Source organism: Daucus carota, chromosome 5, assembly GCF_001625215.2.
Source record: "Daucus carota subsp. sativus chromosome 5, DH1 v3.0, whole genome shotgun sequence".
Taxonomy (NCBI): Eukaryota; Viridiplantae; Streptophyta; class Magnoliopsida; order Apiales; family Apiaceae; genus Daucus; species Daucus carota.
This window is the reverse complement of record NC_030385.2, coordinates 45588836-45610390: the sequence shown is the minus strand read 5'-3', so window position 1 is coordinate 45610390 and position 21555 is coordinate 45588836. Positions and strand designations below refer to the sequence as shown.

At 34.4% G+C, this 21555-nt stretch overlaps 4 protein-coding genes across 6 annotated transcripts; 3 read left to right on the top strand and 1 right to left on the bottom strand.

The window, feature by feature from the left end:
• Positions 1 to 3952: 3952 nt before the first annotated feature.
• On the top strand, positions 3953 to 5717 carry LOC108220468 (ras-related protein RABA1f-like). The gene is made up of 2 exons (XM_017394246.2): positions 3953 to 4515; positions 4985 to 5717. The coding sequence occupies exons 1-2, from the start codon at positions 4295 to 4297 to the stop codon at positions 5415 to 5417; spliced, it is 654 nt and encodes a 217-aa protein (XP_017249735.1). The 5' UTR covers positions 3953 to 4294; the 3' UTR covers positions 5418 to 5717.
• Positions 5718 to 7642: 1925 nt separating this feature from the next.
• LOC108220425 (uncharacterized) lies at positions 7643 to 10949 on the top strand. Of its 2 annotated transcripts, XR_010292522.1 has the most exons (10): positions 7683 to 7957; positions 8133 to 8205; positions 8295 to 8385; positions 8839 to 8923; positions 9274 to 9382; positions 10030 to 10118; positions 10222 to 10286; positions 10386 to 10464; positions 10565 to 10823; positions 10882 to 10949. XR_010292522.1 is itself a non-coding variant. In XM_017394190.2 (9 exons), the coding sequence occupies exons 1-9, from the start codon at positions 7826 to 7828 to the stop codon at positions 10712 to 10714; spliced, it is 873 nt and encodes a 290-aa protein (XP_017249679.1). In that variant the 5' UTR covers positions 7643 to 7825; the 3' UTR covers positions 10715 to 10949. The 2 variants fall into 2 exon arrangements, 1 of the variants encoding a protein (XP_017249679.1); XM_017394190.2 differs by having other exon boundaries at positions 7643 to 7957; positions 10565 to 10949.
• Positions 10950 to 11915: 966 nt separating this feature from the next.
• Positions 11916 to 16843, top strand: LOC108223869 (protein SAWADEE HOMEODOMAIN HOMOLOG 2-like). Of its 2 annotated transcripts, none has more exons than XM_017398321.2 (10): positions 11916 to 12073; positions 13062 to 13147; positions 13267 to 13312; positions 13402 to 13528; positions 13614 to 13658; positions 14242 to 14305; positions 14444 to 14495; positions 15038 to 15181; positions 15277 to 15396; positions 15778 to 16843. In XM_017398321.2, the coding sequence occupies exons 1-10, from the start codon at positions 12020 to 12022 to the stop codon at positions 16618 to 16620; spliced, it is 1581 nt and encodes a 526-aa protein (XP_017253810.1). In that variant the 5' UTR covers positions 11916 to 12019; the 3' UTR covers positions 16621 to 16843. The 2 variants fall into 2 exon arrangements, with proteins under 2 accessions (XP_017253810.1, XP_017253809.1); XM_017398320.2 differs by having other exon boundaries at positions 13605 to 13658.
• Positions 16844 to 17315: 472 nt separating this feature from the next.
• Positions 17316 to 18020, bottom strand: LOC108221850 (protein NDR1). The gene has a single exon (XM_017395703.2). It carries the CDS (start codon positions 18018 to 18020, stop codon positions 17316 to 17318), a length of 705 nt encoding a protein of 234 aa, XP_017251192.2.
• Between the last annotated feature and the right edge of the window lie 3535 nt (positions 18021 to 21555).

Sequence of the window (21555 nt, the reverse complement as noted above, 5' to 3'; positions counted from 1 at the left end):
AAAACGGGCCCGTTTAATATGATGAGATGGTGTTTTCCGATTTTTTGTGACAATTTACCACATTTGATAAGTTTTTTATTTATTTATAGAAGTTTAATTTAATTTAATTTTAAAAATACGAAACTTCTTGCGAAAAGAAACAGATACACGGCCATTTGAGGAAAATTTATTTATTTATTATTTTTTATATATTAATCAATGAGTAAAGACAGGGAGAGCGATCTATTCCCATGGTTGTCATGTCGGTCGACTAGTCGCGACTAGTCGACCAAGCGGTGAATGGATGTCGACTCAACATGTCGACTAGGTGAATGTCAATATTTCGGTCGCTTGGTCGACTAAGCGGTCGACTAGTCGACTAGTCGAGTTTGGGCCACCGACTAGTCGACTGTTTTTCTGCAATTTGCATTCTGCATAATTAATTCTGCATAAATTTTTGTTATTTGTTTACTGTACTGCCACATCACATCACATCAGTATCACATAATTGCTATTTATCGATTGTTAGCTTGATACATATTTTACTTGATCGTGTGTACTTTGCTGTGTTAACTATTTTCTCTTTTCCATCATTCTCTTTAAGTGTCCGATTCTTAATTCCTTAGAATCTGAAATAAAATTTTATGGAAGGTACATAATACAAGTATATGTATGTGTTTATATGTATATAATATATTTTTAATTTATAATAAATATATATATTTTTTAGCGACTAGTCCACGACTAGTTGACTAGTCGACTAGCGGGAGGTCAATCGACTCGCCTCGACTCATCGACGTGACAACCATGTCTATTCCACTCGATTTTTGTATAAAACTAAAATTTGAATTATGTTTTTTTGATTTTCAAAACTAAAATCTAATTAAACGATTTTGGTTTAAATATCCCAGTTTTTTCTTTTAATAGGTTGGTTTTGATTATAAAATTGGACAAAAAAATTACTTTTATTTGAAAAGCACGTCAAGAGGGTTTGGGTTTGTGATGGTATATTGATGTCTTTTATTTCGAACTATTTTAAATATCTGACCTTAAGAACATCCGTTTGTACAAATGAATTATAAGAGGTTTTAATGAAATATAATTTTTAAAAAAATTAATGGAAAATTTATATCTCTTAAACTTGTTACGTATTATGATTTTGCAGTTAATTATAATATGATAAATTTAATATTTGGATAAAATTTAAGTAATATCCAATACAATTGAAAGTATTTTTTTTCTTAGTAAAAAAGTGTGAATGCAAAAGGTATAACGAAAATTTATATAATTACAGATCATATTTGTGAAAAAATTTTCTAAATATAATAAATTTATAGAAAATAGGAAATGTTGATATCCTCGATGATGATAAATATGAGTTTAGGATAAAAAAGATCGAGATGATTTTGACTACGAGTTTATGATAAAAATGATCGAGATGATTTTGTCAACGACATATAATAATATTTGAAATATTGTATTTCAAATATATGAGATGTATTTTATTTCTAATTACAAGAAATGGAGTGTTGAAAATGTGTTTTTGAAATATAGATTATTATTTTATAAATTTTAATTGCAGAATCTCGAGATGAGAAATTGAAATTTTCCGTATATAAAATTAGGGATGGGCACGGGGCACTTTTGGGGGCGGGGAGTGCTATCCCCGACCCCGATCCCCGAATTCAATACCCCTACCCGACCCCGCCCCGAACCCCGAACGGGGATTATTTTCCGCCCCGATCCCCGCCCCGAACGGGGAACGGGGATCCCCGCCCCGAACGGGGAACGGGGATCCCCGCGGGGTTTCGGAGAATTTTATTTTTAAATAAAAACATAATAATTTTATAATATATAATATACTTTTTAATTAAAAAACAAACTACAAACTCCTAATATAATAATAAAATAATATTATCTTATATTTTCAACCTCAAATCATATTAAAATTGATTTATAATATAAATAAACAACAATTTAAAATTATAAAATATATTATATTACAATATATTTATAATTAATCAATAAAAATAAAGATTATTTTTTACTTTTAATTATATCATAAAGTTTATCTATTTTTAATAATATATTTAGTATAATATATATAAATATGTTATTATTTATATATATATATAATCGGGGTCAGGGATCGGGGCGGGGAGACACCAATCCCCGACCCCACCCTGATCCCCAAATTTTTTATAAACCTTTCCCCGATCCCCGCCCCGCCCCCGAAAAATTCCCCGAATCCCCAACCCGAATGGGGCGGGGATCGGGTCGGGATCGAGCGGGGCGGGGTAAATGCCCATCCCTATACAAAATTGTGAACCGGAAGATTTTGTGAAAAAGTTAATCATGGAGATTGGGATTAGTATATTCTTTTTTGATTTTTTTTAGTCCTCTACTATGATATATATCAAATAAGTTTTCTAATAAAGAATAGAATATATATATATATATATATATATATATATATATATATATATATATATATAACTATTATACTCCCTTCATTTCAAAATACATGTATATTTTTTAAAAAAATTGTTTTAAAATATTTGTCTGGTTCAACCTCTAATATTTGAAACGGAGGGAGTATTTCCACAGTGACCTTAGTCTTACACACCATGTAGGGATGAGCGCGGGGCACTTCGGGGTCGGGGAGCGCTATCCCCGCCCTCGCTCCCGCCCCGAATGAGGATTCTTATCTCCCCAATCTCCGGCCCGAACATGGAACGGGGATCCCTGGAAGGTTTCGGACAATTTATTTCTTAATAAAAAATTATAATATATAATATACTTTTTTTTTTTTTGAGTAAGTATCAATTCAATAATGAAAAGCCATACGGCATCTACAAAAATGTCGCGTCGAACAAACCATAAAACAGAAACAATAGCTGATTAACCCATTCTTGTTGGAGATACAATCACGCCATTTGTTGAAGATGATATATTTACATGTACCCGCTTCACCATATCCAGTTGGAACTAATCCGGTTTGAGCTATCGACCATAATTGCGATCCGATAAAAACTCTTATCACCAAATCAAACACCATACTCTCACAAACAAAGGAGAGAAATACCAAAACTCTCACAAAGGAGAGAAATACCAAAACTCTCACTAAGGAGAGACTACAACGAAAATGAAATTGCAAATTAAATTAAAATTACAAAATAAAAACAAACTTTAGATCCAGAATACAAACCACAAAAACAAGAGAAACCGGACCCCTCTAAACCGTAAAGCCATCCATTTGATCGGAGAAGACAAAAATCCGGATACTCCGATGGTTTTGATCTAAAGATTTTTATTGAAAAATGAAAAGAAAACAAGAGATTGGGGCTTTCCACCGGAGAAAACCGATGGTAGCCCCGGAGATAATAGTGGAGAAAGAAGCAAGGGAGGCGGCTCTGGAGAGAATTTTAGGTTTAGGTTACTAAGAAGTTTATTGTTAATATATACTTTTTAATAAAAAAACAAAATTCCAACTTAAAATATACTAATAAAAATGATATTATCTCATATTTTTTTATATTAAAATTGATTTATATCATAAATAAACGACAATCTAAAAATTATAAATATATTAATATTACAATATAATAATAATCGATCAATAAAAATAAAAAATATTATTTTAATTTAATAGTTTTATAAGAGATATTTATTTTTAATAACTTATTTAGTGTAATATATATAAATATATTATTATTTTCATATATATATATACAATCGGGGTCGGGGAGACACGAATCCCCGACCCCGCTCGGATCTCTGAATTTTTTATAAAACTCTCCCCATTCCTCGCCCCGATCCCGAAAAATTCTTCGAATCCCCGACCTGAACTGGGCAGGGATAACGGGGCGGGTAAATGCCCATTCCTAACACCATGGAACAACAAGTATTGGTGATTTATTTTAAACTACATAGTAAAAGTCAAACAAGAGCCCATCACAAACTTGAAAACATCAAATTCAGATCTGGTGTCAACGACTAGTGATCCAGCTGCCAAGTACTATTATTACACACAACAGAGTCTAAAAACAACACACACAAATACTATCTCCACAACTTAAAACAGCAAAAATCAAAGCCACACTATCTAAAAACTGGCAGTTGAAGAATCCATTCCAGAATTTAAGTGCCGGCAATGTGAGTTAGAGGAGCTACATTTATAGTAAACAAAAACCCTGTGACTCTCATTTCTCCAATATTATCAGCCTCACCTACCGCTCATAACACGTACTTAGTGGCGTGCTACTAAGTAAAAATAATTCCCAAGAGCTCCGAGACTTGAGTTAGTTTAACTTCAATGGCTGCGTATCGAGGCGACGATGACTATGATTATTTGTTTAAGGTTGTTATCATTGGTGACTCAGGTGTCGGCAAGTCGAATCTTTTGTCAAGATTTACTAAAAATGAGTTTAGCTTGGATTCGAAGTCTACTATTGGCGTTGAGTTTGCTACTAGAAGTATTCGTGTCGATGATAAAGTCGTTAAGGCTCAGATTTGGGACACTGCTGGCCAAGAAAGGTAGCTCCATTCTTTCTTTTCGATTTTTTGCATTGTTAGTTTGTAGGTTTTCAGATCCAGTATTAGTGTGTGAATTATGATAACTTGCAATTTTTTTATGACTTATGATTTTACACAATGTCAGAACTCGTTTGATCAAGCAAAGTCTTAGTGATCCGCGGTTCAATTTAATATATGAACTTCAAAGTAGGGCGTATTGCAACTTCAACACTATTTATGATTTGATTCCCGTGTTTTCAATAGTTAGAATATAAACTTGCAGATTTTAGCTATGCTTAGACATGTAGAATTAAAACGTTTAGCCTTAAAAATAATATTTTGAAAAAATTAAATTAAGCATGTGGTTTGGATCTTTGCTCTTATCTGGATGATATTTGTTACTTATCCCCTGTTAATCTTCTTAGCTGTGTCATGTGCTTATGGCAGTTGAATAATTGAGGCTTAATAACTTTTATTTTTTCTGTATTAGATATCGGGCAATTACTAGTGCATACTATCGAGGGGCAGTGGGGGCTTTGCTTGTCTACGATGTTACTCGACACGTTACTTTTGAAAATGTTGAGAGATGGTTGAAAGAATTGAGAGACCACACGGATGCAAATATCGTGATAATGCTGGTAGGCAATAAGGCTGACTTGCGTCACTTGCGTGCAGTTTCTACTGAGGATGCAAAGGCTTTTGCTGAGAGGGAGAAAACTTACTTCATGGAGACATCCGCTCTGGAGTCCATGAATGTTGAGAATTCCTTCACAGAAGTTCTCAGCCAAATACATCATATAGTCAGCCGAAAAGCCCTTGAAATGGGGGATGATCCTGCTGCATTACCCAAGGGACAGACGATCGCTGTTGGTTCTAAAGACGATGTTTCTGCAGTGAAAAAAATTGGTTGCTGCTCTCTCTAGTTATACTAACAGTTGAGTTGCATATGCTTTCGACTCTCAGAGATCCTTAATTTCCTATACGTCTCGACTATTTCCTATTGCCATTTCATATTTTTTGTGATGATATGAGATTATCTCGAGATAGTTGTTGATGCGGAGTTTGAGAAAGCACTGGTATTAGCAATTGTTTATTCAAGGCCAGTTCTTGATCTCTGCTATCCTTTTCAAGAGTTTTTTCATCTGTATTGTTTCATTTCTCTAAAGATATGGCTTGATATTGTACTTTGATTTCTATAGAACCTTTTCAGTTCTTTTCTTGAATTTAAATATTTAATACCAGATTAGTTTAGTGCCATCTCACAAACTGGAGAGTTAGTACTGAGCTAGCTATGGCACAAACTGGAAAGTTGTTTTGTAGTGCAGGAAGCCTTTTAAGCTCACAACTGCACGTTGAACAATTGAACAATTCAGAGTTTAACAAAAGCAAATGTAATTTGCTAGCGCCATTGGATAGCCGAAGTGGTGGTGTTATTTTGGGACTCGTCCGGAAAAGTATTAAAACCATTACTCATTTCTAAGACATATAAGTTTAAATTGTAAGGAAATTACACACTTTGGTACACTATTATAAATATGACAAACTTCCCCAACATATGATAAAATTATATCTATAAATTGAATATAAAAAGAATTTCATTTAACTTGAAATAGTTTCTTACTAAATCATATTTCAACACAAATTTTATAATTTTATTAAATTATTTCTAAACACACTTTCATGGTAAATTTCGAGAACCAGTCTTTTAATGATACTAGTTGAGAAGCCGGGCGTTGCGGCAGCCTGTAAAAATTATATTAATGATTCAATATTAATATTTGTTGAATAAAATAATTTTGTGGCTATCTATAATTATATATTAACGTTTCAAAATTAATATTTGTAGGATAAAATAAATTTTATATTATAAAAATCTTGATGTAATACCAATAGTAATATATAAAATCGCGAAATTGGACTATAATTCATGATGAAAAAATGAAAATAAATTTATACACGTAATTAACAATTTAAAGCACGGAGAATCTTAATTTTATTTGTGTGTTTTTTTAAGTAATCATGTTCTTACATTGTCACCTTCCACCAATTTTTTTGGATTGATTGTGCTAAAAAACATCTAACTTAAATCCGTGAGGTTGTAGTATTGAGAGAGAGGAGGTTGTGTTTAGATGATCCAAAACCTTACGATCTGTAAGGGTATTATATGTGCAGAGAGACTTGTGTGCTACTCTTTCCCATAATTAAATAATTTGAAACAAAATCAGATTAAAACTTTCAAGCTATTATATTCCATTAATAATCTGAAACAAAATCACATTCTGAAACTTGCTTCTAATCTACCCGAAACTAAGAAAGGTAGTTCTGATTTTTGATATTTTTCATCCAAAAATTTCAGAAAATTAGAAAAATAAAACTGAGCGATGTGAGAGGTGCCACCTACATGCCCCTCGCTTCTCCACCATATTTTCCTGTATACAAAGTAAATTATATAAAAATTAACAATAACAAATATGTCCGATGAACAAAACAAATATTATAAAATAATAACCAACAAACATACATAACTAATAGTTAATTTATTGGTATCATCCATCAATATCATGTCAAGACTATATTCTTTTCTCGTGTTTGAATTTGTCGACTCCCACATAGCGATCTATAACTACCTTTGCTTGCAACAACCTTTATTTTTTTAATACTATATAAACAGTCTTCACTTATCGTCGCAGAAGAACAACACCACTGAGTTAGAAATCAAGCAAGAGAACTATCACCCGAGAGAGGTAGAGTTGTGGTAGAGGAGGTTGTGTTTAGATGATCCAAAACCCTACAATCTATAGGGGTATTTATAGGTGCAGGGAGACTTGTGTGCTACTCTTTCCCATAATTAAATAATATGAAACAAAATCAGATTAAAACTTCTTTCCCATAATTAAATAATATGAAACAAAAGCAGATTAAAACTTTCAAACTATTATATTCCATAAATAATCTGAAACAAAATCAGATTCTGAAATTTGCTTCTAATATACCCGAAACTAAAAAAGGTAGTTATAATTTTTGATATTTTCCATCAAAAAATTCCAGAAAATTAGAAAAATAGAACGGAGCGATGTGAGAGGCGCCACATACACGCCCCTCGCATCTCCTTTATTTATATAAGTATATTGAAGTATATTGATGATTTGAAGTTTTTAAAATTATAAAGGAAATTTCTCTTGCTGTCTTGGGCCTTCTGAGTTCTGACCTAACCAAGCCCTTTAAGACAAAACAAAAAACGTCGTCGTGCTGATTCAGGCTTCAATCAGAAGCACCGTTCGCCGTAAAAACAGAATTGAGTCGCAGCAGCGGCGGCGAGAAAGAGAATTAGATGAAAAGAAATAAAAACAATGAGAAAAAAAGCCGCAATAGTAATATTGATCACGACGACGATCTTACTAAAGCTCAGCAAGACCAGCCGCCGCAACAGCAGCTAAACCCTAACTGGGCTCTTCTCCAACGAGTGCATCTCTCTCTCTCTCACCTCTCTCCCTCTCACCTCTCTCCCTCTCTCACCTCTCTCCCTCTCCCTCTCTCTCACCTTTCTCCCTCTCCTTCTCTCTCTATTAATTTATCAGAGATTATTAGTTTGTTGGATTCTGAAAATGTTAATTTACTGAGATTGTGTTGCTGTGCAGAAACTTATTGCCAAAGGCGCTTCTGCGAAGCCTCGTGAGAAATCATTTGCCCCCAATGGTAACTCTGTTTTAGGTAATTGTTTTCGTTTTTTGATTACTGTGAGTCTGTTGTAGTTGTGGAATTGTATATGTTTAATTGGAGAGAGAGAAATAATATTGTAGGAAAGCGGAGAGAGAGGCCGGTTGAGGAGTCCAATGAACCAGAGGCTATTAATAATAGAAGTCCCCTCACCCCTGCTTCGTCCGATTTCAGGTTCATTCTCATTTGTTTTAGCTCATTTCTTAACATCGATCTGTGTGTGTGAGACAATGCCTAATAAGAATTGAAGTATCTACGTACGTATTTAGAAACTAAAATTTGAGTTTTGAAATTGTTACCGGGTGGTATAAAGAACAGCACGACTTCTGAAGCTCATAATTTTTACATAAGAAAGAGGACTGCATTGTGCACATACTTTTACATAATTGATTTCTATGTTTTTAGTTTTTACAAAGTTACAAATCGGAATTGGACATAACAAATCAGTGCCAAATGAATTTAAGAAAATGAGGGCGGGCCTTCAATCTCAGAATTTCAGGGATTAGATAGGATTGCACTATTAACATACTTGTCCTAATTGTCTCTAGGTTCGTAATTTGTATGTTATACTTAGTAATTTTGGTGATAGTTATGTTCTTCATTCCTAACTTGTAAAATTATTGCCAGTGTCACAGACACAATAGCCATGGATTGCGAAATGGTCGGTGTCAGCCCTCTTGGGAATAAAAGTGCACTTGGAAGAGCCACACTGGTACAGCTTTAATCCCTCCTTGCAGTATCTATCTTTCATCTTTTAGCTTGTTTAATAATAGTTGAAACCCTTTTTGTTTCAAGACAAAGAGTGGGTACTGATGTGGTATGCCTTATCTGTCCTTGCATATTAGTCTATTACTTGTAAAATAGAACTGAAATTCTGAGGGGTGTATTGTTAAAGAATGGTTGTGTTTTTAACTGGAATGCTTCTTCATAGAACTTGCAAATATCCAACTTTTTTTGTTGTTGCAAATTTATGATTATTAGAAGCTTGTGTAAGGTTTAGCTCTTGCCGATACCCTTAATTAAGTAGCCCCCCAGTTACTCATCTAATGGAATTTATAACAGGTTAACAAGTGGGGAAATGTTATATATGACGAGTTTGTTCGTCCGGTGGATTATGTTGTTGATTTTCGTACCCAAATCAGTGGAATTCGACCCAGTGACTTAAAAAAAGGTTGGTTCAGACGTCCTATTTATGGTTGATTGAGGACTTGAAATTCAGTGTTTTTTATTGTGTTTTTGGTGAAATATTGTTTTTACTGTCTTCCCCTTAATTTGTGTTTGAAATTATTTATACAGCTTTATAATTCCTGTCTATCTACCATAATAAAGTAGGAGCAAGGGTTTCGTTTTACCAAAATGAAATTTGTAAAGAGAATTCTTGAAGGACACTCTATGTTGCAGCTAGCATGTTTTTACTTGTCCAATATGTCTTTAGCTGGTGGTCCGAGTTTCTTACTGCCTTCCTTTATATATCATTAATAAGCTTTTGAAATTATAGTCTAGGGATCTAACTCTATTAAGTGGTATGGAATAATGATAGGGTTTATGTTAGTCATACTCTTTTCTTATTAAATAATAGTGTGTGAGGAAACCAATGTGAAATTTTAATCCTAAGCAGGATATCTTGGGACAAGTTAAAACGTAACTTAAGTTTTTTGTTTCTTGTGATGGAAGAGTGAATTACTTATTTACGTAGAATCTTCAGATATTGTATAAGTCGGGTCACTCATAACAAACCAAAGAAGGATATTTGGTTATATCCACAATAATTATGCAACTACTGTTGATGCATGCTCACTTATCGTAATGTATTCACAGCAAAAGATTTCCGTGTGGTCCAGAATAAGGTGGCGGAGTTGTTGAAAGGAAGGATTCTGGTTGGTCATGCCTTGCGTAATGATCTTAAGGTTGGATCCCTAGTTTTGTAGAGTTTTTTCTTTATTATTATTGTCATCTTCCAAGATAATATAACTACGTGGGTGAGTAATTGACTTGTATATTTTCATACAGGCACTGTTGTTAAGCCATCCAAAGATGGATATACGCGATACAGCAGAGTATCAACCCTTTCTGAAGTATGAGTTTTACTTGCTAAATTAACTAAAAATCAGTGCTTGAATGTTAAGTGTTCTAGCAATTGACTTGACTTGCTGTTAACATGTATATAATATCAGGGAAGGACGCAGTAAAGCACTTAGGCATCTAGCATCAGAGTTTCTTAATGTCGTGATCCAGAATGGAGAGCACTGCCCAGTTAGTTCCTGCATTTTTAGGATGTTACAATTTATGTTGTCTTTTGCTTTAATCTTCATTACCAAGGCATCTGATTTTTATTTGATTCTGTCTATTTCAGATTGAAGATGCTCGCGCTGCAATGCTCCTGTATCAGAAAAATAAAAAACAATGGGAGAGGAGTATCAAGGATCGTATACGGTTTACTCAGAAGATGAAAAAGAGAAAACATAGAAAAGGATCAGTTGCGCAGGGAGATTATCAAGTGTGAACAATAATGGCATTTTAGCATAACGTCAAGAATGCAAGTCAGAACTCATACTATTGCAAGTTTTAGGTCCTTTATGTATCCACCCTTCCCAGCGGACATGGGAAATTACATGTAACAACAATTCAAAAATTATGTATCCACCCCTCCCAGCGGACATGGGAAATTACGTGTAACAACAATTCAAAAATTCAGTATTAAAAAAACAATGAGAAAGGACTTGGATACAGTGACTCGAGCTCTTCTGCTATAGGATTTCTATTGTTCTTTTTGTACTAACTTTCAGTCTTCTGCTTGTTTCTGCTATAGAGGATTCTGAAGTTTGTTTTATAGACCTTACAACTCGTATAACCATAAGAGCAAGTCCAATTAGTTACCTATCCCATTACTTATTAATAATATAAAATAAAAAAATAATGAATTCGAGTGAGTTTTAGTGATTTAAGTAATTTATTTTTAGTGTCAACTCCAATAGCAATCTCTATATTTGTTCTCCTAAGATTATTTTAATAATAAATTTGAGAGAGAGAAGAGGAAAGGTAGGGAAAAGACATTGAAAGAAGGAGAGAGATGATTATTTTATTTATAAATATTAAATAGGTAATGGCTAGGGGTTACTTATAAATAAGTAATGGCTAGGATAGGAGATTTAAGGTTGTGCTAGTAATTTAAGTAACCAGTGTTGGAGGCATTTTTTTAAGTACATTACCTAAATGTGAGTTTAGGAGCAAGATCTATTGAACTTGCTCTAACAAATTTAAAACCCCAATTTTTTTTAAAGTTTTGGTTAATTAGCCAATATCTGGGCCTATTTATGGCCTTTTTAAATCACAGTATAACAAATTTAAATTTGATATGAGACATTTATTTATTTATAAGATTTTGATGTAGTTAATTATTAGAAACTAATTGAACATGTTGAACAAAAATATTATTTAATAAACTCAATAAAAATATTTTAATCTAAGTATGTTTATTTATCATTTAAAATATACATCAAAGAAGTTTATGATTTTAATATAAATATAATTTTAAAATAATGAAATATATAACATGGACACTTTACTAACTGGAGTGGAGTCTACTAAAAACCAGAATCAAGTTAAAAATCTTTAATTTATCAAGATATATCTGATTTTAGATAAACCAATTAGTTGTGATTCAACATAAAAACAAACATGAAATATAAAAAGATATTTAATCATAATATATGTCCTAGAAAAATAGGAAAAATTACATTACTTCGCAAAGCAACTGTGAGTTCCGACCCGAAGACCCGAACATATCTCTGCTCGAGCGGCGGCGCCGATGGGCCGACCACCTAGTAACGGACTCCCCTCCTTTCGCTTCAACTCTCTCGAGGTTCGCTTCTTGTTTTTTCTCTTACATCTTTTTAACTTCTTACAGTCGTTACAGCGCCGCCGCTTACTATAACTTATTTCGTTAATTAACGGTAATTCAAATTTTTGTTTATAATTTTGTGCTCTCTGTCTATCTATACTATACTATAATAAGCCAACATGGGTATAATTTGTAGTCGTACAAATTTTTGGTTTGGTCATGTTCTTTTTGGTTTAGTACTCTTTTTATACAACTAGAATTCTACAACATACGGAGGTCTATTACTCTTCTTTTATTAAACAATTTTAAATACTAAAAACACTCCCCATGTATTACAAGACAAAAACTTTATCATTATCCTCTTAAATATAATTTATAATTAGTTGAAAAAAGATTTAACTACTGAGTACTTATAAATAGATTTTCCAATTCATTAATAATAAAATACTAAAAAAAATTAAAATTAAAATTATAAATAATAAATTATGAATTATATAATCGCCCGTGCTTCGCACGGGTTAAAGGCTAGTATACATAAGAAGTGAACAAGTATGATTATTGACATAGATGGTTTTCTTGTTTAAAATATAATTTGAATTACAAGAAATTTAAATACTTACTGGACTCATCAACAATGCTATGCAATAGGTGAGTTTTTTCTACTTCTGGGGAGTGGAAAGTGAGAGGATTAGGTCTAATTACGAGAAATTTGAATACTCACGCACACAGTTGGTTTGACTAGACTCGAACTCTCGACTTTGCAGCAAAAGCTCAACAGTGCTATAGAGCATAGATAGCTGATATTTTTGGACTTACCAATAATTTTAAAAAAATATGAGTGGATTAGTTTTAATTGTTGAGTCGATGCAACTGGTTGACTCGTCAAGGTGTCTGATATATTTTTATTGAACCTTATTTAATTCCTTTTTTTTTATGCTTATGCAACAACTATAATTTAAACTGAGATGTACGGACAAGCTTAATCGGTTGTTTTATTTGAGCATTAAAGGTTGCGGAGATGGAGGCACTCCTGGAAGCACATGATTATGCTATGCCTTCACGAGAAATTCTTGATGCCCTTGCTGAGAAATTTAGGTGACTAGTTGATACTTGATTTTAATCACATTATTATTATTATTATTATTAAGTGAGTATTATTTTGTTGATTTCTTGGTAGACCATCTCACTTTCTATTTTGGTTGTCCTGTTTGTAGCCTTACAGCCGAAAGGTCCGGAAAGTTTGTGGTTCAAATGAAACAAGTAAAGACACTTTATACGTATATATAAATAGGGTTTTTATCTTGCAATGAAGAATCTGTGCCTAAAATGCTGTGAATATGTCTGCATAGGTGTGGCATTGGTTCCAAAATAGGCGGTATGCAGTTAGAGCAAAAGCTTCGAGGCCATTAACTCAAGATGACTCAAGTACTGTGACAAATATGCCCCAAGCTCCTCAGTCAAAACCATCCCCTCAAGGTGACATTATTCGGGCTTAGCAATTCTGTTTTGGTTGCATTAGGCGTCCATATTATATTTACTTTTAAAGTTTTAGCATTCACAGATACAGCAATAGATGTGACTGAAGGCCCTCAAACTTCTCCTGAAAGTAAGTTTAAAGTGTCTTATGTTGTTAGTTCCAATTCAATTCACATATTTCTGTATTCTTTGACGAGCTTACACCTTTGCAGCTTTCTATCACAAATCCTTGCTATTTGGGATATAGATAATCTGTCAAGTGTTTTAATTTATTTATTTATTTTAAAGACGCCAAAGGGAAATTTTGCGGAAAGTTTGAGATAGGGTTACTAGACTTGTTGTTTGTCATGCTTTTATTGTGGTTTATTCTTTTGCAGTACCAGTATGACAAGTGTGTTTGCACTATCTGATGTATATCCGAATCTTCATAATATGATTTTTCTCTTCATATCTATATAATAAGTTGCACGACTAAAGTGACATTAGTTTTACTTTTAGCAGCAAAATTGGTACCATACATAAGCTATAGTCCCAAACACTAGTATTATCACTTGTCAGTCAGTTCCTTATGTTTAACGTGATCTGTTGTGAACCTCAGGAGTCGTAATGAACCTGTCAAAGCTGGCTTTTTATCATCTAGATGGAACTTTGTACTTTATATTACAGGCTCTAGTTTGTTACTTTCATTTTGTACTTACTAGTTCAAGGTACAGGTAGGAATGGAGCAGACAGTAACTCAATGGAGTTTGAAGCTAAATCTGCAAGGGATGGTGCATGGTTAGTATTTCAGAATATTTTTATTTTAGTTTTCCAGAGTGTGCTAGCTAATTGAATTATCTTCTGATTAATGATTAATTAATAGTTATTTATTTATTTACTCCTCTGGATTTACTAGACTAATGTGGTGCTTCTCAGGTATGATGTTGCAATGTTCCTATCTCATAGAAGTGTTAACGCTCAGGACCCGGTAAACACCTGAAAGCTGATTAATTTATGTTTTCTTTTCTTTTAGTAGTCAATTTCTTATGCCACTTCAAAAAACAGTTATCTCCTTGATGAGTTTATTATGACTATTATGTACATATCTTCTTGTGCATGTTGATCTCAAATTACATTAAACTTGTGGACATTGCTTTTCATTTCAATACGGTTGTGGTCATCATTCAATCTTTATTAGAACTATGATGTACCCTGAAAAAGTCTCGAAGTAATAAGCAATATTTTATGCAGTTTAATAGATTGAATAAAGGGGTCTGCATTTTGGGGAATATTGGTTAAAATAACTCCAGTTCCTTGGTGAATTTTTTAAGTTAGCTGATAAAATTGTCATTGCGATGATGGTCACAGACATGTTTGATGCATTGCTCTTTCTTTTTACTGTTTTTACCAATTAGAGAGGATCAGATTCTAATAGTTCATCCGAATTGAACTACCCACTTGGGCTATAAAAATGACTACTTTCCTTGACTATCTTACCCCTCGACTTACTGTATCTGAAAGATATTTCAGGAAGTTCTGGTGCGGTTTGCTGGATTTGGAGCAGAGGAGGATGAATGGGTGGACATTGGTAGGCTTGTTAGGAAAAGGTCTCTCCCATGTGAATCCTCAGAATGCGTTGCAGTTCTTCAAGGAGATCTTATACTCTGTTTTCAGGTTGGTTTTCATTAAAATCACGAAGACTATACTTCGTCTATCTGTTTTGTTATGTATGGGTAGATGAAGTCCTCTCTCAAGATTTAGAAAAACAGGAAGGCAAAGATCAGGCTCTTTACTATGATGCTCATGTCCTTGATGCACAAAGACGGAGGCATGATGTAAGAGGTTGTCGTTGTAGATTTCTTGTGCGTTACGATCATGATCAATCTGAGGTACACAACCGCCGCCCTTGTTTTGTCTATTCATGGATCCAGTTTATTTGTTTTATCTGTTTTTAATATATTCTCAAATGCATATTTTGGTAACTCCTTTTTTCAGATAATACAACTTTCTATTTCTATGCTCGAACTTTATTTTGTTAGTTTTTGATATGGTGAATTCTCATAACCAGTTTCTGTCGAAGGTCAAGAATTTTTGCAGTTTTTGCTTTACAATTTTCTCCAGTAAATTGGTAAAGAATTATAAACCTGGAACTATTACAGCTGCTCAATAACGCCATTTTGCTTTTGAAGCCGTCTGAATGACACCAGTGGAGTATAGTATAATGGCATTTTTAATTTTACACCATTAACTTGCTTTGTAATTGATTTCAGGAAATTGTGCCGCTGAGAAAGGTTTGTCGTCGACCTGAGACTGATTACAGGTTGCAGCAACTTTATGCTTCAAATGAGCCCGCATCTGCAAACCAGTCTAAAGCTGGTGCTGTACCTTGTACAGACAACACTTTGAGGGTTTATCCTCCAGTTGAACCAGTGCAAAAGCAGCGCAAAATTCAGGACATACTAGATAATGTACCTGCGGTGCCTGGCACTTCTCAAACGAATTTACTTGTAGGGACCGAGATTAAAGCTGAGCAGACAGATGTTGATGATATTGCTGATGCTGGTACTATTGAGAATTCAGGTGCCCTACAGAGTAATGATTCTCCACAACCAGAAGATTTGAAGACTGACAGCCCTTCTATGGAAATTTCAGATGCTGGCGATAATTCTCTGCAGCCACAAGTTTTGAAGATTGAGAGTCCTAGTGCTATGGAAGTTTCAGATGCTGGGAACAATTCTTTGCCGCCACAAGTTATTAAGGTTTCCAGTCCCGTTACTATGGAAACATCAGACGCCGGTAATAGTTCTCTGCACCCAGAAGTTATGGAGAATGTTGGTCCTAGTACTACAGAAATTTCAGATGCTGGTGGTGTTCAGCAGCCAAAAGTTACTGAGATCACAAACGTCGGTGATTTGGATAGTTTAAATGCTTCACCCACAATTGTTATGCAGCAAGAAGTCGCTGAGATAGTCAGTGATGCTGATCTAGGTAATTCACCTGTCCCGCATGTTAATGATAGTCAAGAAAATTTACCTGTCGCACCTCAGTCAGAAATTGAAGAGACTTCTGGTAGTTCAGGAAGTGAAAATATTCCGCTGGGTGCTGCAGCTTAATTAGTCCAAATAGTATTTATCCAAGGAAATCGCGATGCTGCTGCAATCAACCAAAGTGCTAGTAACTTTAGGGTATGTTGAAAATGGCTATGGCAGCCCGCATGACTGTATATTTCAAGTTTGTAATTTTACTGTTGCAAATCAACATAGCCCTCAAGTTTCCTTTAAGGCAACATGTTAGCAGTGGGCAAGTTTGCATATGATAATATTATATTTCTAACAATCGATTTCTGCAGCAATTCATCCGTGGCACTCCATTTTTTTTTTACATTTTTTAATTATGCAAACCCAGTGATTAGTGAACTCAAGAGGGCAAATCAAATAAACACAAACTCCTCAAATTGACGGTGGACGACTGATCGGTGATGGTCGAAGAAAAAGAAAGAAGAGTACATTATGAAGGGCTAGAGTACATTATGAAAGCCCTTCCTGAAATAAATGATACATGTATCCACTTCACCATAATTAGTTTGAGCTGTCAGTCATAATTATAATTTCAAACAAAATTTTATCACGGAATCAAACCCTTCAAAATTTGGAAGATGTAACTGGACATTGAATCACAACAAAACACGTAAAAAACATACCAAGCTCTCACATGGTGAAGATAAACAAAACTTAAATAAACTGGGAATAAAACACACAAACAGATTTTATCAAATGGACAATACAATCTTCTAGATAGACAAAAATTCTTACTCTATAAGGAATATTATCGAAAGGGAAAGAGGTGAACAAATAGTAGCAATTATCATGACTACGAAAAAGAAAGTAATCCAGCCACTAACATGATGCTTAATCGTATGCTTCAGCCGAACAGCTTTCTTACTCATTCTGTTACCACTGACTGGATCAAGCTCCACCTTAGCCCATGCCATTATCTTGCGCTTCTTGCTCTTGAAGTAGTGCAACTGGCTGAATCTTACTACACCTGCTAAATCAACCCGAGAAATCACAGACGTCGCGTTCTTGGAAATTTCTCGCCACGAGATCCCTGGATTTAGCATCACAGAAGTTTGTTGATTGGTCTTTTTACTAATACCCTGATGGAATTTCTGAATGGTGTAGTTGGCTAGTTGAACAATATCATCTGAACCGCGATAATAAGAAAAACTGAGGCTGAGGTTTCCATAATCAAGTGACATAACATCTTTTTTATTTTCGAGGTGGAGTTTGAAGTAAATAAATGTCTGGTTAGGAGCGGAGACGTTGGAGGTTTGAACATCAGCTATAGTAAAATCTTCAAGAGATAATGAGACGGAGCTTTGATTTACCATATATAAAGTTAGCCATATCCATAGAGGGGTTAAAGTACAAAACGCTATGCAACTAGAGACAGTCTTTGTTGCTTCTGCAGCTGCACAAATGAAATCCAAATCTCTGTCGTCGAGTTCCGCCATGATCGATTTAGTTTCTGTTTTTCTTGGTTTCGTTTTGCTATGCAATTTTGTGTATCAAGATTCAAGCACAGATCCATGTTGAGTATATAAATATTTCTAACCAAATCCTAATCCGAATCTGACTCCACGTTGGGTATACAAATATTTCTAACCAAATCATATTCCGAATCTGACTCCACAAACCCAACAATCCACTGTTGAGTATACAAATATTTCTAACCAAATCATAATCACGGAATGCTGCTGCAATCAACCAAAGTGCTAGTAACTGTAGGGTATGTTGAAAATGGCTTAGCAGCATGCATGATTTTACAGTTTGTAATTTTACTGTTGCAAATTAACATAGCCCTCAAGTTTATTTTAAGGCAACATGTTAGCAGTGGGCAAGTCTGCATATGATAATATTATATCGGATTTGTGTCTCTAACGATCAATTTCTGCAGTAATTTATCCGGAACCGCCAAGACATATGTAAATGCCGGAGGCATAACGTCATTTGTGTTTTAAACACCTGTTCTAGGATTTCTATATTTCTGCTATAAAAACGCGCAGAAAGTTTGTGGGAAAAAATCTTTTGCCGGGACATGACATGCATCTTTATAATTCTAAGCTGAGTCGAAAAGTTCCGAAAAGGATTACCATGGAAATTGCCGTTCATACGTAATTTGAGTTATCGACCGTGATTGCAATTTCATACGTATCTTTATCACGAATCAAACTCTCAAATTGAAAGATCTAACATCCTGGACATTGAATTACATTAAAAATAGAAAACAAAATACACCACGCTCTCACAAGGAGATGATAAATAAAATCCAAATAAATTGGACCAACACCCAAAAAAGATTTTATTAAAATAAAAAATACAATCCAGAGAGATAGAATTCCTTACTCAGAGAGGAATTTTATTGAAATAAAAAATACTATGCTAATGATTCCTTGTTTAGGACCAGCAGCAGCCTAGTGTCACGCCCACTAGGCAAAGGCAACACCAAAGACACGAGAGAATAGTAGCAATCATCAAGTATACGAAAAAGAAAGTAAACCAGCCACTAACATGATGCTTAATCGTATGCTCGAGCTGAACAGCTTTCTTACTCATTCTCTTACCACTGACTGGATCAAGCTCCACCTTAGCCCATGCCATTATCTCGCGCTTCTTGCTTTTGAAGTTTAACTCGCTAAATCTCACTACACCTGCTAAATCAACCCGAAAAAAAATAACAGACGTCGCGTTCTTGGAAATTTCTCGCCACAAGATCCCTTGATTTAGCATCATAGAAGTTTGTTGATTGGTCTTTTTACCAATACCCTGTTGGAATTTCTGAATGGTGTAGTTGGCTAGTTGAACAATATCATCTGAACTGCGATATTAAGAGAAACTGAGGCTGAGGTTTCCATAATAAACTGACATAACATCTTTTTTATTTTCGAGGTGGAGTTTGAAGTAAATAAATGTCTGGTTAGGAGCGGAGACGTTGGAGGTTTGAACATCAGCTATCGTAAGATCTTCGAGAGATAATGAGACGGAGCTTTGATTTACCATATATAAAGTTAGCCATATCAATACAGGGTATAAAGAAAAAGCGAGCAGCAGCAACTAGAGAAGCACCTATTTCTTTCTTGTGCCCTTAATTCTGAGGCCAAGGCTTCCTCTGAAGAGGGCATGATCGATTTAGTTTCTGGATTTCGATTCCGATTTGCTATGCACAATAGTCCCGCCTCTATATATACACTCAGAGCATCTATAATTGTTAAATCATGTTTGAAAATATAGGTTTTAGTTCCCTATGTGAGATATGATGATTCAAGTTTTAATCTGATTTTGTTTTAGATTATTCATGGAATAAAATAGGTTGCAAATTTTACACCAATTCCATAATTAATGATTTTTAATTATGACAAAGAGTATAGCGCGATATGATGATTCAAGTTTTAATCTGATTTTGTTTTAGATTATTCATGGAATAGAGTAGGTTGCAAATTTTACACCAATTTCATAATTAATGATATTTAATTATGAAAAAGAGTATAGCGGGATATGATGATTCAAGTTTTAATCTGATTTTGTTTTAACATGTACATTGTAATTAGGGTTAATGATAACTTGCTTTGTAATTGATTTCAGGAAATTGTGCCGCTGAGTAAGGTTTGTCGTCGACCTGAGACTGATTACAGGTTGCAGCAACTTTATGCTTCAAATGAGCCCGCATCTGCAAACCAGTCTAAAGCTGGTGCTGTACCTTGTACAGACAACACTTTGAGGGTTTATCCTCCAGTTGAACCAGTGCAAAAGCAGCGCAAAATTCAGGACATACTAGATAATGTACCTGCGGTGCCTGGCACTTCTCAAACGAATTTACTTGTAGGGACCGAGATTAAAGCTGAGCAGACAGATGTTGATGATATTGCTGATGCTGGTACTATTGAGAATTCAGGTGCCCTACAGAGTAATGATTCTCCACAACCAGAAGATTTGAAGACTGACAGCCCTCCTATGGAAATTTCAGATGCTGGCAATAATTCTCTGCAGCCACAAGTTTTGAAGATTGAGAGTCCTAGTGCTATGGAAGTTTCAGATGCTGGTAACAATTCTTTGCCGCCACAAGTTATTAAGGTTTCCAGTCCCGTTACTATGGAAACATCAGACGCCGGTAATAGTTCTCTGCGCCCAGAAGTTATGGAGGATGTTGGTCCTGGTACTATAGAAATTTCAGATATGATGTGAGATAATTTGAGATGTCCATTGATATCAACATGATATATGAGTCCAGGTTCGGCTACGTCCGAATCCAATATTAAGATATAACATAAACTCTATTTGGGGCTTATGTCAACATCTTAAAACTTGATTTAGTGTTGAAGTATGACATAAAATATATTTAAGACTTTTATTATAAGATTAGATGAAATGGTTCTCAATTAATTTTATTCTTCTTCCTAAATTAATTTACGCAAAGAACTTGGGGAGCAAGAGCAAGAATACTCTCGTAGTGGAGTGGTTGTCTAATCTGTATCTATTGTCGTCGCATTTTTCACTTTTGCTATGCAATTGGGCCTCTCTATATAAAAATACTCATCTACTTGAGTATGCTACTCCCTCCGTCCCAGTGAGTTATATACACTGGGATTGGACACGGAGACCAAGAAAATGTGTAAAAAATAAGTAAAGTTAAATGAAAAGTGGGTAAAGTGGTGGGACCCATATATTTTTTAATACTCCCTCCGTCCCTTTTTATCTGTCCATTTTGGAAAAAAAAACACATACCAAGGAATAATTGATTGTATGAACTTTTTCATTAAATACCTCTAATTAATATCTTGAAAATGGTGGAATACCCCTACTTTATGTCTTGAAAACATGAATTCAACCAAGTTTTAAATAAGTCAAGCCTTGAAAATTGAAATTATGGAGATATATTTGAAAAACTATCATTAAATTAGTTTTGAAAGTATAAATGGACAGATAAATAGGGACAAATTCTTACTTCCAAAGTGGACAGATAAATAGGGACGGAGGGAGTAATAGATTTGA